Source organism: Aotus nancymaae, unplaced genomic scaffold (genome assembly GCF_030222135.1).
Source record: "Aotus nancymaae isolate 86718 unplaced genomic scaffold, 86718_ANA_hifiasm-v0.15.2.pri h1tg000015l_0, whole genome shotgun sequence".
Classification (NCBI taxonomy): Eukaryota; Metazoa; Chordata; class Mammalia; order Primates; family Aotidae; genus Aotus; species Aotus nancymaae.
The window spans coordinates 10020164-10036804 of record NW_026988426.1 but is presented as its reverse complement, the minus strand read 5'-3'; the positions used below and the strand labels follow the sequence as shown (position 1 = coordinate 10036804).

Genomic DNA, 16641 nt, shown 5'->3' with positions numbered 1-16641 from the left:
CAGGATCTGTGACATTTTACAAGACAGATTTGGTCCCTATCCTCATGGAGCAGACAGACAGACCTTTAAATGTTGCTTTGTCCCTTATCAGTTGGGAGATTGGGGCAACTCAACCTTTCTGAGCTTCTGTTTCCATGTGGGAAACGCCCCCAACCTCCCAGGATTGTTGCCAGAATTAACTGAGAGAGCATCTGTCAAGGGCACAGCAAGCACAGTTCATGGACCCACACCCAGCCCACCCCACCCTGCAGTAGCAGTAAATCGAGGTGTGGTCCAGGGGCTGCCAGCACATTTGAAGCCTGCTGTGCGTTGGGCCTGGGATGCAGCAGAGAACCGGATGCTGAAGCTCCCCGGCCTCCCAGAGCTCACATCCTGGCGTGTGGATTCTCTGCCTCTTGCTAACCAGCTGGGTTACCTGGGAAAAGTCTTACCCTGGGGGAGGGGGACATCTGGGAAAGGCCTTGGGAGCAACACTCACTCCCTTTCTTCCTCCCTGACTGTAAGCCTTGAAATCACCAGCAGGAGGTCAGAGTTCAAGGTCACAGTCCTGGAAAAAGGAAGCTGCAACGACTCTAGTCCACTCCATGCATCCAGCACATACTGGGCTATGGAGTCGGGTAGGGGCAAGGAAGCCTTTTGTTGGACTTGTTTCTGCCCCTGTTTCAGAACCTTTAAGAAAATATTTCTAGCTAACAGGGCTTGAGAAGATCCCGTGTCTGGAGTGCAAAGATTACCATGTTCAATAAATAATACAGCAGCTGCTACCATTTATAGAGAGCCTCCCACGTACCTGTCACGTTACCTGGGACGCCCCTTGCACCTTCCCTACTGCCCTGTGAGGTGTGGGTTTCCAGGTGACTGCCCAAGATCACACAAATGATACCAGGGAAACTGGCACTTGAGCCCCCTACCCTGCCCTTGCCCCAGGACATTCCTGCCTGTTTCTGGTGGGGACCTCCCCCAGAATCCTGGCTATCTCTGGTCACACTGGCTCCAAGGCCATAAATAAAGCTGGTAGGAATTCTGCCTTTTCTAGGGCAACGTTTCCCTGCTCCAGGAAGGACGAATCTGAGCAAAAAAAGCATTAGCATCAGAAAGGTCTCTATTGAGCCTGGCCCTGCCTGGGCTTCCACCCCTGGGACACTGACCTGCCTTGCCAGCAAAGGTTGCAAAGCTGGGGAAAAGCCCTTTCAGCCTGAGCTTTCTCTTGCCTCTTCTCTCCCTGCCACCTGACAGCCTAGCACTACCCACGTGTGCCTGGGAAGATACATGTCAGGCCCCACCTGGGACAAGGGAAGGCCTGGACAGCATTGGGCAGCTCTTGATCCCTCTGACCCACCAGCCCCATCTTTCCTTTATCATCAGCACCTGCAGGGTAAGCCGGCTGCTGCTGGAGCGGAATGGGATAGCCACGGGGTCTCAACTTCCGGTAAAATTCTGGTTCTCATTCTTAGATAAAATGAAGAAGAGATTTTTAAATAGGAGAGTGGCCATTCTTGGGGAAAAGTAGCTTTGCCTGTTTTTAAAGGCATTGCATTTCTTTTTTTTCTTTTTTTTCCCCAAGACGGAGTTTCGCTCTGTCGCCCAGGCTGGAGTGCAGTGGTGTGATCTCGACTCACTGCAGCCTCTGCCTCTGGGGTTCAAGTAATTCTAACTCAGCCTCCTGAGTAGCTGGGATTACAGGCACGTACCACCATGCCCAGCTAATTTTTGTATTTAGTAGAGACAGGTTTCACCATGCTGGCCAGACTGGGGCATTGCATTTCTTTTTTTGTTTGTTTTTTAAGATGGAGTCTCACTCTGTCACCCAGGCTGGAGTGCAGTGATGCAATCTCGGCTCACTGCAACCTCCACCTCCTGGGTTCAAGCAGTTCTTCTGCCTCAGCCTCCCAAGTAGCTGGGACTACAGGTACTCACCACCACGCCTGGCTAATTTTCGTAGTTTTTAGTAGAAACAGGGTTTCACTGTATTGGACAGGCTGGTCTCGAACTCCTGATCTCATGATCCGCCCACCTCGGCCTCCCAAATTGCTGGATTGAAGACGTGAGCCTCCGCACCCAGCCTGCATTGCATTTCTTTAGGGAAGAAAAGTAGCCGGCTTAAAACCTGTTTGTCTTTAGCCAGGAAACTTTGGCCTCTGAGCCTGGCTTTAGCACCTGAATGGGCAGCAGGTAGCCCTGAATGGGTCCATCAGTGGGCATCTTCCCAGGCATAAAGGACTTTTGGGGGAATTCGTGGGGCACTGTGCAGAACATAGCGTGTCTAGTTGGGGGTAGGCCGCGCTCAGGCCTGAGCAACAGGAATGAGGCAATGTTGAATTTTTACAGAATCTCGTTCCCTTTTTGTTTAGGTTATTGGTTTTTTTTTAAAGTCAGTGTAAATGTTGATGATTGTTGGAACTGGATAATAACATTCAAGGGAACTCATTATAATAAGATTTCTCTCTTTTTTGTGTGTATTTAAAATTTTCTAAAATAGGCCAGGCACGGTGGCTCATGCCTGTAATCCCAGCACTTTGAGAGGCCGACGTGGGCAGATCATAAGATCGATACCATCCTGGCCAACATGCTGAAAACCTGTCTCTACTAAAAAATACAAAAATTAGCTGGGCGTGGTGGTGCGTTCCTGTAGTCCCAGCTACTCAGGAGGCTGAGGCAGGAAAATCACGTGAACCCGGGAGGCAGAAGTCCAGTGAGCTGAGATTGCACCACTGCACTCCAGCCTGGTGACAGAGCGAGACTCCGTCCCCCAAAAAAAAAAAAATTGTCTAAAATAAAATGGCTTTTTAAGCAATTAAAAATACTGCTTTTCTTGGCCCTAATTCGGAAAAGTCAGGAATTCTGTTTGGTCTACCTTGAGGCTTGATTGCCAGGACAGTAGGTAGAAGATAAGCCAGTCTTCAGAGTGGTCACCTTCATAGAGAAAGAAAGTAGAATGGTGGTTGCCAAGGACTCGGGAGAGGGGAGGACTGGGAATTACTGTTTAATGGGACAGAGTATCGGTGAGATGAAAAGAGGTCCGGAGGCTGGCACAGTGGCTCATGTCTGTAATCCCAGCACTCTGGGAGGCCAAGGCAGGCAGATCACCTGAGGTTGGGAGTTCAAGACCAACTTGACCAACACAGTGAAACTCCATCTGTAGTAAAAATACAAAAAGCCAGGAGTGGTGGTGCATGCCTGTAGTCCCAGTTACTTGGGAGGCTGAGGCAGGAGAATCTCTTGAACCTGGGAGGTAGAGGTTGCGGTGAGCCAAGATCGCACCATTGCACTCCAGCCTGGGCAACAAGAATGAAACTTTGCCTCAAAAAAAAAAAAAATGAAAAGAGTTCTGGAGATGGATGATGGTAATGGCTGCCCATCAATGTGAATGTCCATATAATGCCACTTAACTGTGCAGTGAAAAATGGTAAATTTTATATTATGTGTTCTTTACCACGAATTATTTCTAATTCAAAAAAAAAAAAAGCCAGTCTGTAAGCTGGATCCACAGCATCTTGCCACCATGGCCTCATCTGTGGTTAACCGTGTAGGCCACATGGATGGACACATGGTCATCCTAACCTACCACAAATTGCCTAGGAGCTCTGTGCACCAGCGTCAGGAAGTGGTATTCGGTATCAGTCAGCCAGGTGCATAAAGGGCACATAAGAGGCATCACTTACAGGCGCCACCGTCACCACCAACACTAAAGATACATGTGCGTCTGCCTGGCCTCTGAGAGCCAGAGGAAATGCTTCAGTAGGTTTCGAGTGTTTTGTTGTTGTTGTTTTGAGACAGTCTCACTCTGTGGCCAGGCTGGAGTCCAGTGGCGCAATCTCAGCTCACTGCAACCTCCGTCTCCTGGGTTCAAGCAATTCTCCTGCCTCAGCCTCCTGAGTAGTTGGGATTACAGGCATGCACCACCACGCTTGGCTAATTTTTGTATTTTTAGTAGAGATGGGGTTTCACCATGTTGGTCAAGCTGGTCTCGAACTCCTGACTTCGTGATCCACCCACCTTGGCCTCCCAAAGTGCTGAGATTACAGGTGTGAGCCACCATGCCCAGCCTAGAATGTTTTTTTAATCTTAGAAGTATGTTGATAGTGGCCAGGTGCAGTAGCTAACACCTATAATCCCAACACTTTGGGAGGCCGAGGCCGGCAGATCACCTGAGCCCAGTAGTTCAACCAGCCTGGGCTCTAATAAAAATACAGAAACTAGCCAGGCATGGTGGTGTGCACCTATATTCCTGGTTACTCAGGAGGCTGAGGTAGGAAAGTCACCTGAGGCCAGGAAGTTGAAGATGCTGTGAGCCGAGATTGAGCCACTGCACTCCAGCCTGTGCCACAGGAGAGAGACCCTGTCTCAAAAAAAAAAAAAAAAAAACGCTGGGCATGGTGGGTCACGCCTGTAATCTCAGCACTTTGGGAGGCCCAGGCAGGCGGATCACCTGAGGTCAGGCGTTCAAGACCAGCCTGGCCAACATGGTGAAACCCTGTCTTTAAAAAAAAGAAAGAAAAAGAAAAAAATTTAAAAAATAAAAAAAAAAAAGGAGGTTGATAGGGCTCCTGCTATTCCAATTTAGGACAATATGAACATTAAAAAAGAAAAATGTAGATGGAATGATAGGATTTTTAAAACTTCCTTTTCAACCCCCATTATAATAGTTTATTCAGGAAAGGATCATCCATGGATGCAAAGCCATTGAGCTAAAGGTTGTTGAGAAATAGGATATTCACCAAGTGCCCCCTCACAGATTACTTGTTAATCTTACAGGGAGGCTGGTACCTTGAACTGGAGCCGCCTCGTGTCACCACCTCAATCAAGTGATCTAACGTAGGCTGGGACACAGTGAAGTTGCCAAGGACTCCTGCTGTGGTCCAGTGGGTGAGAAGGACAGAACAGCCTCTGTAGTTTCTTGCCTGTATTATTTGACCTGCATCTAATTGCAAGGAAACAATCAGGCGGATCCAGAATGTGAAGGATTTTACAAGACAACTGGCCTAGATTCTCCCAATCAGTGTCATGAAAAACAAACAAAACACGGGGACCTCAGCAGTAATAGACTTTGTATGTAAACCTGGTTTGTATCCTGCATCCAAAAACACAAAGCAAAGGTTAAAAAGGCATTTTTAGGACGCCTGGAGAAAATCAGATGTGGCCTGAGTATTAGAAAATGTCATTGCAATTGCTTTAATTTTCCAGGGCTTAAAAAAAAAAAGTAAAATAAAATAAAAAGAAAATGTCATTGCATTAATGTTGATGTCTTAGAAATGCAAATAGCATTACGATTTGTAGGAAAATGACCTGAGGAACGGATGCTGAAGTGTTCCGGGGTAGCATGTCACGTCTGCTACTTCGCTAGAAATGATCCAACAAAACCAGTATTTATAGGCAGAATACACCCAGCCAGAGCACACACGGATCCGGGTCAGCACGGGCAGAATCTGGTGAAGGGTCATATGTGTTCATCGTTCTCTTTCATCTTTTCTCTGGATTTGAAAATTTCCAAAATCAAAAATGCATCAAAGGAGTCGGAGAATCTGTGGCTATTGTCTGGCTTGGAAAAAAGACTCAGACTTCTGTTCCCAGCCTCTCCCAGGGGACCCGCCCGAAGTCTTCTAGGCATCTGTTGCCTGTGCAGTTTGTCAATAAGAAGGAAGTAGCTGAGTAACGGTGCTTGGTGTTGGCAGCACTGGGGGTCAGGGGTCAGCCCCACTGACAGTCCTGGGAGGAGGGGAAGACATGTCTGCCAGGCACGTGCAGCATCAGGAAACTCATAAAATCTTTTCTGGCTGCGAAAGGTATTGTGCTGGAGAACAGTCGCTAAGCTGGGCTTGGCCTGGCCAGCAATTAAAGCAGGGGCTCTGAAGTCAGCTTCTGGGTGTAGAAGCTGAGTTCTCCCATCAGCTTTTTCTCTGAACCTCTGAGGACTGTAAAGAACCTACCTAGGGCTGGGCGCGGTGGCTCACGCCTGTAATCCAAACACTTTGGAGGCCAAGGTGGGCGGATCACCTGAGGTCGGGAGTTCAAGACCAGCCTCACCAACATAGTGAAACCCTGTCTTTGAAACCCTGTCTTTAAAAATAATAATAAAATAAAATAAAAAATAAATTAGAAAAGAAGAAAAAAAAAGAACCTACCTAGAAGGTTCCTGTGAGGAGCCAGTGCGTGTGTGCTGGGGGCGTATGAAGCACTTTCCATTCTGCAGCACCATTTTATCTTCACGTAGGACATGGTCCTACATCACAAACAAACAGCCTGTGGAGTTTAGTGCTCTTAGGTCCAGAGCAAACTCCTGAGTATTCAGACCCAGCTCTGCCTGGCTCTGGCCTGGTGTGTGGTGGGTCCCCAGGAGGCAGAGGGAGCAGGTGAAGTCAGATTCCGCAGTAATCCTCGGCGCCTTCCAATGGAGGATAATCCTCTTGGGCCTGGTAGCAGAGCTCTGAAAGGTTTGAAAAGCAGGGAGGGAAGGAGAAAACTAATCTGATTGAGCACATCTGCCAGTTGTAAGAGATTGCTGGCTGGCAGCAGTGCCGTGCGAAGGGTCTTAGTGCCACCCCAATACAGCGTACCCTTACCTCACCACCTCCTGCTCTTGGTGGGAAAGAGCTCGTATCTATTGAGTGCATGCGACCAAGCCTGGCTCAGCACAAGATTCATGGAAACCAGGGCAACTTTGCAAAAAATAAAAAATAAATAAATATTTTTCCTTTTTAAAACTGTTCAAAGAATACATGATCATTGGAGAAAAAAACTGAGGAATACAAGGTCGTCAGACAAAAATTCAAACGGCCTAAAATTTCTCTTTCCTGAGAGGACTGTTCATTCATTTTAACAAATATTTATTGGGCACCACTTATGTGCCAAGCATGTGTTGGGAACTGGCGGCACAGCAGCAAATGGGTCGGACTCGGTTCCTTTTTTTTTTTTTTTTTTATTGCATTTTAGGTTTTGGGGTACATGTGAAAAACATGCAAGGTTGTTGCATAGGTGCATTCATGGCAGTGTGATTTGCTGCCTCCCTCCCCCTCACCCATAGCTGGCATTTCTCCCCATGCTATCCCTCCCCAACTCCCCACCCCCTGCTGTCCCCCCCACTCCCCCCCAACAGACCCCCGTGTATAGTGCTCCCCTCCCTGTGTCCATGTGTTCTCCTTGTTCAACACCCTCCTATGAGTGAGAACATGTGGTGTTTGGTTTTGTGTTCTTGTGTCAGTTTGCTGAGAATGATGAATCGTTCTACTATAAGAACACATGCACACGAATGTTCATTGCAGCACAGTTTACAATAGCAAAGACCTGGAACCAACCCAAATGCCATCGATGATAGACTGGACAGGAAAAATGTGGCACATATACACCATGGAATATTATGCAGCCATTAAAAACGAGGAGTTCGCGTCCTTTGTAGGGACATGGATGAACCTGGAAACCATCATTCTCGGTTCCTATTTTTACGAGGCTTAGAGTCAGATGCCAGCCATTAATATTAATACCTGATGTTAAGCAAGTAATCTGAGAGTGGGAAGTCCCTTTGATGTCCGGGGGTCTCTAAACTGAGCTCTGGAGGACACAGATAAGTAGCGGGGATGAGGGGGCGAGCACTCCCAGCCTGAGGAAGGGTCAGAGTGCCACGTGGCTGGATTCTGGGCTTGGAGAGGGAGTGCTGTGCCGGGGGGCTGCAGAAGCCAACCGAGCCAGTCGGCCAGAGCCTCAACCCTGGGATTTCCAGCCATGCAGGAGGCTCTTCCTGTTTTGGCAGCTCTGACCTCTCATTGGTCTGCCTTGTGTTCAAGACAAGGTGTGTACTTCGGAGACAACGCCATTGTAGGCTGAGCCACTAGGCTCAGGAACGGGATGGCATGTGGGCTTGCTGCATGGCGCATGGTGCGAGGCTCGTGGTATGTCTGCCCTTCACTGTCTTGCACATTTCCACTCACTCCACTCCTCCACATCAAAGACCAGAGCTTTGTGTCAGGTCATCATTACCCACTGAGTGGGCTGCCAAAAATCTTGTGGCGAAGGGAACGACCCTGGCCTGCTGAGACGCGGAGATTGATTCTGCAGTGACGTCTTTTGAGCCATCCTCAGGAATGTGTTGTATCTACTGTGGAGCAGGCTGTGGTGGTTACTTCCTTATCTCCCCTAAGCAGCATGAGAGGCTGATGGGGACTGGGTCAGAGGCACTTGTAGCTGGGAGCAGGTGTGTGCATGTGTTATTTGCCCTTCCCTTCATGAGCACCGATGTGTGCTTTGGGGTTTGGGCCGCCTCACTGCCTCTTTTGGCATTTACTCAGTGGCAGCTCCACACCCTATGAGGCTGGTGTGGGGTCACAGGTGATCAGACTGAGGCCAGGCCCTTGAAGGCCTCATCACCTGATGTGGGAGTCGTACAGTACAGGAGGCTGGTATGGAGGATGGCTTCTGAGAGGTGGGGACTCGAGGTGAAGGACATGTCAGGGTTGGCTGAGTGAGGAGGGGATGAGGAAGTGTGCTCCAGGCAGGGGCAGGGGTTGCTGCGTAAATAAAGGCTTATAGGCAAGAACTGCCAGGGATGGGGTCCACCGCCACCTGTGAGATGGTTTCCCCAGAGTGAGTAACTTTTTTTTTTTTTGAGACGGAGTCTTGCTCTGTTGCCAGGCTGGAGTGCAGTGGCATGATCTTGGCTCACTGCAACCTCCGTCTCCCGGGTTCAAGTGATTCTCCTGCCTCAGCCTCCCAAGTAGCTGGGACTACAGGCGTGTGCCACCATGCCCAGCTAATTTTTTGTATTTTTAATAGAGACAGGGTTTTACTATGTTGGCCAGGATGGTCTCTATCTCTTGACCTTGTGTGATCCGCCCACCTCAGCCTCCCAAAGTGCTGGGATTACAGACCTAAGCCACCATGCTGGGCCCAAGAGTGAGGAGCATTGAGGCCGGAGAGGCCCACACTCTGCAGCACCTCACACGGTGGAAGCTGTCATGCCCCCACCAGCCCCTGACTCTCGACTCTCAGTGCACAATGAGCTCCCTTTGTCCCCTGGGAGCATCCACACTGATGACTACAGGGGTTGCTATGCAAATGTCTCTGTTCTTTGACCCCTGGGTGGGATAACCTGAGGCCTGTCTTAGACTATTTCTCAGAAATCCTCAGTAGGATTAAGCTCTGATTGTCCACGGTGCTGACTGGCTTATGTGTCCTTTTGGGTTTTCTTCCCTTTCCTGTTCTCTTCCCTCACCTACCGATCTTCCCTGGGCTTACCTTCCAAGCCCTGGAAATCAGAGGAAACCCAAACTAAGACCCCATTTACACAGTTTGAACTCAATACCAAGGATAGTGGGAAGCCGTAGAAGGGCTTTTTCTACATGTGGAGGGACAGAGCCAGGTTTGCGCAGTCATGCTAACTCTAGTCAGGAGGTTGGATTAGTGAGGGCCGGATGGAGAGTAGGGAGGGCACTATATTCCCCAGCCCCTGGCTGCTGCTCCTGACCACTATCTCCTGCCTTCTCTGTTCCAGCGGTTGGTTTGAGCATTTGGTGTGCATTTTCCCACTGAATCTTAACAAAAGCCTTATGAAGTATAGGTTCCTTCTTACAGGTGAGGAAGCTGAGTCACAGAGAGGTTGAGACACCTAGTCATGATCCCACAGTGGGAAGTGATGGCTTGGAGATTCAAGCCTAGGTCTGACAGATCTGGAATGGGTGCTCTTATCCCTCCGCAGTCCAGTCTGTCTGCTTTCTCTCTTCTCTGCCAGCACTGTCCAGGCACTGTAAGGTGGGCTGTTAGCTTCCTGGATGCAGGTAAATGTCTTCCAGTAACCTCTGCTTCCCCACAGGTAAGTTTGAGGATCGGGAAGACCACGTCCCCAAGTTGGAGCAGATAAACAGCACAAGGATCCTGAGCAGCCAGAACTTCACCCTCACCAAGAAGGAGCTGCTGAGCACAGAGCTGCTGCTCCTGGAGGCCTTCAGCTGGAACCTTTGCCTGCCCACACCTGCCCACTTCCTGGACTACTACCTCTTGGCCTCCGTCAGCCAGAAGGACCACCACTGCCACACCTGGCCCACCACCTGCCCCCGCAAGACCAAAGAGTGCCTCAAGGAGTATGCCCATTACTTCCTAGAGGTCACCCTGCAAGGTGACGGCTGGGGCCCAATAGCAGGACCTCCTACCCCCTCCCCACCCACCGAGGGGTCAGGGTCAGGTGGCTCTCAAAGGCATGTCCACCCAGATCAGGCCTTCTCACTGGGGCCTGTGCACCCAGATCAGTCTTACTTTGCAGGGAATAAGCAAAGAAAGGGCAAAATTTTGCCCAGTGTGTTACCAGTAATATATAAAAGAGAAATAGCTGCTTATATACAGGCAGCCAGAAACCTAGAAACTTACAGATCACCTGGTAATTATAGTAACCTAGAACATTGCAAATGATTTAAATAGCACAGATTTGCAGGTCGGTTATTCTCAAACAGCTGCCATCATACAGATAGTATGGGGAGAGGGAATTAGGTTTCCATCTGCTTTAGCAATAAAAGTTACCCTGTTTGAAGATTCTTACTTGAAACTCACTCTTCCAAGTGTTTTAAAATCTAGATGTTAACTGGGTCAAAAATACTGCTGATATGGCTGGACGTGTGGCTCACGCCTATAATCCCAACACTTTGGGAGGCCAAGGTGGGCGGATCATGAGGTCAGGAGATTGAGACCATCTTGGCCAACATGGTGAAACCCTGTCTCTACTAAAATACAAAAAACTAGCTGGGCGTGATGGTGCGTGCCTGTAGTCCCAACTACTCGGGAGGCTGAGGCAGGGGAATCGCTTGAACCAGGGACGCTGAGATTGCAGTGAGCCAAGATTGTACCACTGCACTCCAGCCTGGCGTCAGAGCAACGCTCTGTTTCAAAAAAAAAAAAAAATACTACTCATAACAACCATCCCATAACCTACCACAAACTAAAATGTTTGGGCATGAGTATCAAGATCAATGATTGGTCAGACTCTGCAGCTTCAAATCCTACCAATGAGTAGGGCATGGTAGCTCTCGCCTTAATCCCAGGAGTTTGAGACCAGCCTGAGCAACACGGTGAGATCCCGTCTCAAAAAAAAAATTTTTTTTAATCCTAGCAATGACCTTGGGTAAGTTATAGCATCAGCTTCCTCTTTTGTAAAATCTGATTAATAGAGGTGATGTTGGTGTGGGGTTGCTGTGAGGTTCAAATGAGATAATGTATGCAAATCACTGAAGCAAGATACCTGGCATGCAGTAAATGCTCAGTTAATGCTTGGGATCATGGTTCTTTTTTTTTTTTTTTTAAGATGGAGTCTTGCCCTATCACCCAGGCTGGAGTGCAATAGCACGATCTTGGCTCACTGCAACCTCTGCCTCCCGGGTTCAAGTGATTCTTCTGCCTCAGCCTCCGAAGTAGCTAAGATTACAGGCGCATGCCACAATGCCTGGCTAATTTTTTGTATCTTAGTAGAGATGGGGTTTCGCCATGTTGGCGGGGCTGGCCTCAAACTCCTGACCTCATGTTCTGCCCACCTTGACCTCCCAAAGTGCTCACAGGCGTCAGCCACCACGCCCAGTGAAAATCATGAACAATTTAAGACAACATAGTAATAAACTGAAAACCCAGTGGCATTCAGGAAAACTGCAGAAATTTCAACTGTTTGCCTTTGCACATAAAAATACCAGCTTTGCCGTGTGGCCAGATATCTTAGTTGGACATTAAGATTCCTCAGTCAACCTAAGTGCCAGTTTTAGTTAGAAATATCAAACTCTTACAGCCATTCATTCAGTAAATTTTCACTGAGTACTGTGGGCCAGACATTGTTACAACTAATAAATAGCTTCCTCTAGTCATGCCCCAAAACGGAAGCCTTTGAAATAGTATGTCATTCACTCACATAACCAAAGAAAGGCCAAATGTCTTGCAGTTCTGTTTGTAGAAGATCAGCGAGCTCCTTGCTGCCCCCTGGGAGCCATGGACAGTATTTTGAAAACACTATTCTAGGCTGCTATCAGAAATCCCAGACTGGTCTGAGCATGGTGGCTCACACCTATAATCCCAGCACTTTGGGAGGCTGAGGCGGGAGGATTGCTTGATCTCAGGACTTCAAGACCAGCCTGGGCTACATGCTGAAACTCTATCTTTCAAAAAAAGTACAAAAATTGGCCAGGTTTGGTTGTGCACGCCTGTAGTCCCAGCTATTCGAGAGGCCGAAGTAGTAGGATCTCTTGGTCCTGGGAAGTTGAGACTGCAGTGAGCCACGATTGCACCACTGCACTCCAGCCTGGGCGACAGAGTGAGAGACCCTGTCACAACAAAAAAGAAATCCCAGATTGAGAGCCAAGGTTAAGATTCAAAGATGGAACTTCACAGTTTCTAATTTTCCATCCTATTTGTAGGGCAGCGATTAACAGCCTTGCAAATGATTCATTTATCCACCATTCTCAGGGTGGGCCTGGGATTGCAAGGGGAGGCTTTGGATGCTCACTCCCTCCGTGGCTTTCTTTCAGATCACATATTCTACAAATTCCAGCCTTCTGTGGTCGCTGCAGCCTGTGTTGGGGCCTCCAGGATTTGCCTGCAGCTTTCTCCCTACTGGACCAGAGACCTGCAGAGGATCTCGAGCTACTCCCTGGAACACCTCAGCACGTGTATTGAAATCCTGCTGGTGTAAGTTTCTCCCCTGAATCCTGTGTTTCTGAAATAGTGAGGTTCCTCTTGCCTTGAGGCCTGCCTCAGGCCACGGGCAGTTTCCTGAGTCTGGAGCTTGTGGTGGTTCTTCCAGCTACGAGGTCTCAGGGAAAGTGGGCCATGGTGACTCCTGAAAGAAGTGGGGTTTCAGAACCAGTTCTTCCTATTTTGGATAGCTTCGGGTTTGCATTTTTAAAGTCAGGCAGCAAGGAAGAAGAGGGCTGTTTGCACCTTTAAATGTCTGGGCTATTTGATCTAAGTCCCAGTGTAATCTTACAGGTAATCACATTGAGGGACTTTTATTATAAGCTACTTTTCTCAGACGTGGTCACAAAGCTTACCTCTTAGGCAGCTGAGCTCTGAGTGACTTCACATAAGTGCCACAGCCTCTGCAAGCGTCCTTGGGAATCTTGGGGAGGCAATGTTCAGTGTGTCAGGGAAGATACTTAAAGGCATCAGGGGCCCAACACCCCGAAACTGACGTTGAAGGCAAACATGCCCCATAGTTACTACCGGGAGCTGTTCCCAGTAGCCACACACAGTCCAGTTCCTCCTCCACCTGCTAGGCACCGCATATCCTGGGTGTTGGCCTAACTGACTGGTGGGCTGTGTGGGCAAAGCAGAAGCCCTTACCCCTGAAGAGAACCTTCCCCAATGTGGGAAGCTTTGCTGGCAGCTGCCTGTATCTCATTCCTCTGAAAAGTCAGTCCTGCTCCCCAGGCCTTGTTTTAAAATTTGTGTTTATGAGAAGGTCCCCAAAGCCTGATCTGAGTGTCGGCACGTGCCTTACATAGAAGCTGCTAATTGTTTTGTTTTCCCAAAAAGCTATATGGGAGGCTGTTTTGAGATGGCAAAAATCTCTGTTCTTGCCCCCTTTTCAGATGAAAAATCCTAGGCTCCAGGGGTCAACTTGGTTTGTGTCAGCTAGCTAAGGAGTGACCCTGCTGGGGACATGGAACTGGCCCAGAATTGCCTGGAAGGCAGAGATCGGGCTCATTTGGGCCCCAGGAACACTCCAGTGCCAGGGGCAAGGAATGCATTGGTGAGCACAAGCAGGTACAATCCTCCCAGCAGCCAGGTGACTAGAAGTTACCTGCTGGAGCAGGTTACCCTCTGGGTTGTGGACTGTGGAGATGGGGCAGTGTGGGGCTGCAGGGACAGCCAGCCTAGTCTGGAGGGACCAGAAGAAGTTTTCTGTAGGAAGCATATCCAAGCTGAGAGCCAAGGCCTGAATCAAGTTGGTGAACAGCTGGAGCCATGCCACACACGGCGAGCACAGCCAGGTGAGGCCTGGTGGACACAGCAAAGGCATCTCTTCCAGTCCCACTTAGCAAGGCAGGTAGAGGCGCACACAAGCATCTGGCAGCTTGTGGCCTCCAGTTCTCACCCAGGTTTTCTTGTTTCAGAGCGTATGACAGCGTCCTCAAGGATGCCGTAGCGGTCAAGAGCCAGGCCTTGGCGTTGGTGCCCGGCACACCCCCCACCCCCACCCAAGTGCTGTTCCAGCCACCAGCCTACCCAGCCCTTGGCCAGCCAGCAACCACCCTGGCACAGTTCCAGACCCCCGTGCAGGACCTATGCTTGGCCTATCGGGACTCTCTGCAGACTCACCATTCAGGAAGCCTGCTCTCGGGGAGCACAGGCTCATCCCTCCATACCCCATACCCTACCCTCCAGCCCCTGGATATGTGTCCCATGCCCGTCCCTGCATCCCTTAGCATGCAGATGGCCATTGCAGCTGAGCCCAGGCACTGCCTCACCGCCACCTACGGAAGCAGCTACTTCAGTGGGAGCCACATGTTCCCCACTGGCTGCTTTGACAGGTAGGCCACCTCTGTTCCTCACGAGGAAGCCTTGGAGACCTGGGCAGAGGAAGAGGACACCAAACAGGAGAGCTCAGGCAAGTGAGGCAGCAGAGGCCATCCCCGAAGAGCCTCATTGCCTTTGAACGTGGAGGGTCTGTGCTCCTTTTAAGTAAAACTGACCCAGAGCAAAACATTCAGTAACATACCTCACCCGAGAACATTCCTCTGAGAAACGTCTGCCACATGTGGCTGGGGTACAAAAGGATGGCCTGGTGGCTGTCCTCCCAAGCAGGGGCCCAATGAATCGAGAAAGACTTGGTAAGAGGCCAGGAGGCTGGGAACTGGACACAGACCACTGATCTCAAGCATGTCCAGTTTTTAGCATTGAAGACTTCTCTACTCTTTGCTGGTGGCAGCTACACCACTGAAAAAGAAGGGGCAGCCTGACATGTTCTCAGGACCCCCGGAAGATGCCGGATGGGGTGCTTTTCTTTCCCTGGCTCCATGCAGAGGGGCCTGAGTTTGTGTTTATGCCTGAGCGTTCGCCTTCCAAGGCACAGTGGGTGACTGTCTTGCCTTTGTTTTCAAACCTAAAACCATTTTCAGCCTTTTTAGATATTTCACGTGCTGCTGCTTCCCGAAGTGGTCTCGCATTCTGTTCCGTAAGATTTGTCTTGTTTACACACTGTATCAGGGATTTGGTAATACTTGAAAATTCCTTGGAGAAAAAAACAAATGTAATTGCCACACTGCCTGTCCCACATGAGGGCTGTTAAGTTCCAACCCAAGTTCGAACCCAACTTCTGATGGCCCCGCAGGTAACAACAAAGCTTCTTTTTCGAAAGCATATGGTCGGAGAGAACCACTTTCCCAGCTCTCGGTTCCAGAATATTCCACGTCTTGGAGGCTATGTTCACCTCTAGAACTTTAATAACTACCCAGGGAGGGAGAAGCTTGTTGAAAGGAAGACAAAGATTTAAAGAATCCCCACCTCTCTCCACCACATTCTTACAGTGCACGAGGTAAAACCCAGTCTCGACTTTGAGTATGGCTGACAGCAAAGGATGGCGATGTGGAAAATTTGCTTAGTGTCATCTGGATTTGGGGAGTGGGATGTACATGGGCATATGATACCACCACTGATAGGCAAGCGGCTGGCTGGATCAAAAGCCAGTATTTAGGGATCTACAGCGAGAGGGCTCTCAGGAAGACTCCTGTAACCATGTGCAATATGTTTTTATTTGACTTGCAGCTTGTGCTCAGCATGTTCTTTTGTTTGATTTGGAGTCGGGGAACACATCGTTCACCCATCAGAAATGGGAGATGCAAAGGACCATGGAAGCAATTTTTGTTTGTTTGTTTGTTTGAGGAAAACCTGTCTTGGTTTTCTTAGCCTCTTGCCAGTCCTGGAGACTGTGGCGGGGGCCGCCAGGAAGGCAGCTGCATGCTGCTGAGTCAGACCCGAAGGTGGTGAATCTTTCCAGAGCAGATGAAAATCTCAGCGTGGAAATAGTAAAGAGAAGAGACGGAGTGTGGATAAGACTCTGCCACCGTGTCACACTAGCATAGGAGACTGCACGTTCGTTTGTTGTTTTTCTTTTTTTCCTTTGCCAACCTCCCCTCTATTTATGTGCAACCAGTTTGGATTCAGGTTCTTGTATCTGTCTGTTCTGGGGCTCAGGAATCGTGAGGGTTCCCTCACAGCCAAGACGGCCCCCAGGAAAAGGCATCTCACAATAAACACGTCACCTGCTCTTGGTCTCTCGCCTCTTGTCCTAGCCATCCCCTCCTTCCCTCTCTCAAATCAGCCCTGGTGGGCATCTCCCCATGATAGAGGATGGAATGTTGTGGGGAGCAGCAAGACTGGGTCAGTGGGAGCTGAGCCCTGCCCTGTGAGTGGGAGCAGGACCTCCCTGGGCACATTGAGGCCAGCAGAGGTGGGGGCGTGTAAGGCTTTTGACACCCCAGCTCCACCACCATCTCTGGGTTTTTCCAAAGAAATAAACCAATAGGATATACGTGGAGAGAGATTTATTTTAAGGAATTGGCTTACATGGTCGTGGAGGCTGACATGTCTAAAATTTGCAGGGCATGCCAGCAGGCTGGAAATTCAAGTAAAAGTTGATGTTGCAGTAGAGTTCAAAAATCTGTAGGGCAGGCCTGCAGGCTGGGC

General features: G+C 49.4%; 1 protein-coding gene across 3 annotated transcripts in view; it reads left to right on the top strand.

Annotated features, from left to right (window-relative positions):
• The window catches only part of CCNJL (cyclin J like), a 64407-nt gene extending 48185 nt beyond the window's left edge, over positions 1–16222 (top strand). For all 3 annotated transcript variants that reach the window (XM_012461061.2, XM_012461065.2, XM_064376501.1), the window contains 3 exons: positions 9800–10102; positions 12483–12642; positions 14070–16222. In XM_012461061.2, coding sequence (XP_012316484.2) covers positions 9800–10102; positions 12483–12642; positions 14070–14490 — 884 coding nt within the window. In that variant the 3' untranslated portion in view covers positions 14491–16222. The remainder of the gene's footprint in view (positions 1–9799; positions 10103–12482; positions 12643–14069) is intronic.
• Positions 16223–16641: the final 419 nt, after the last annotated feature.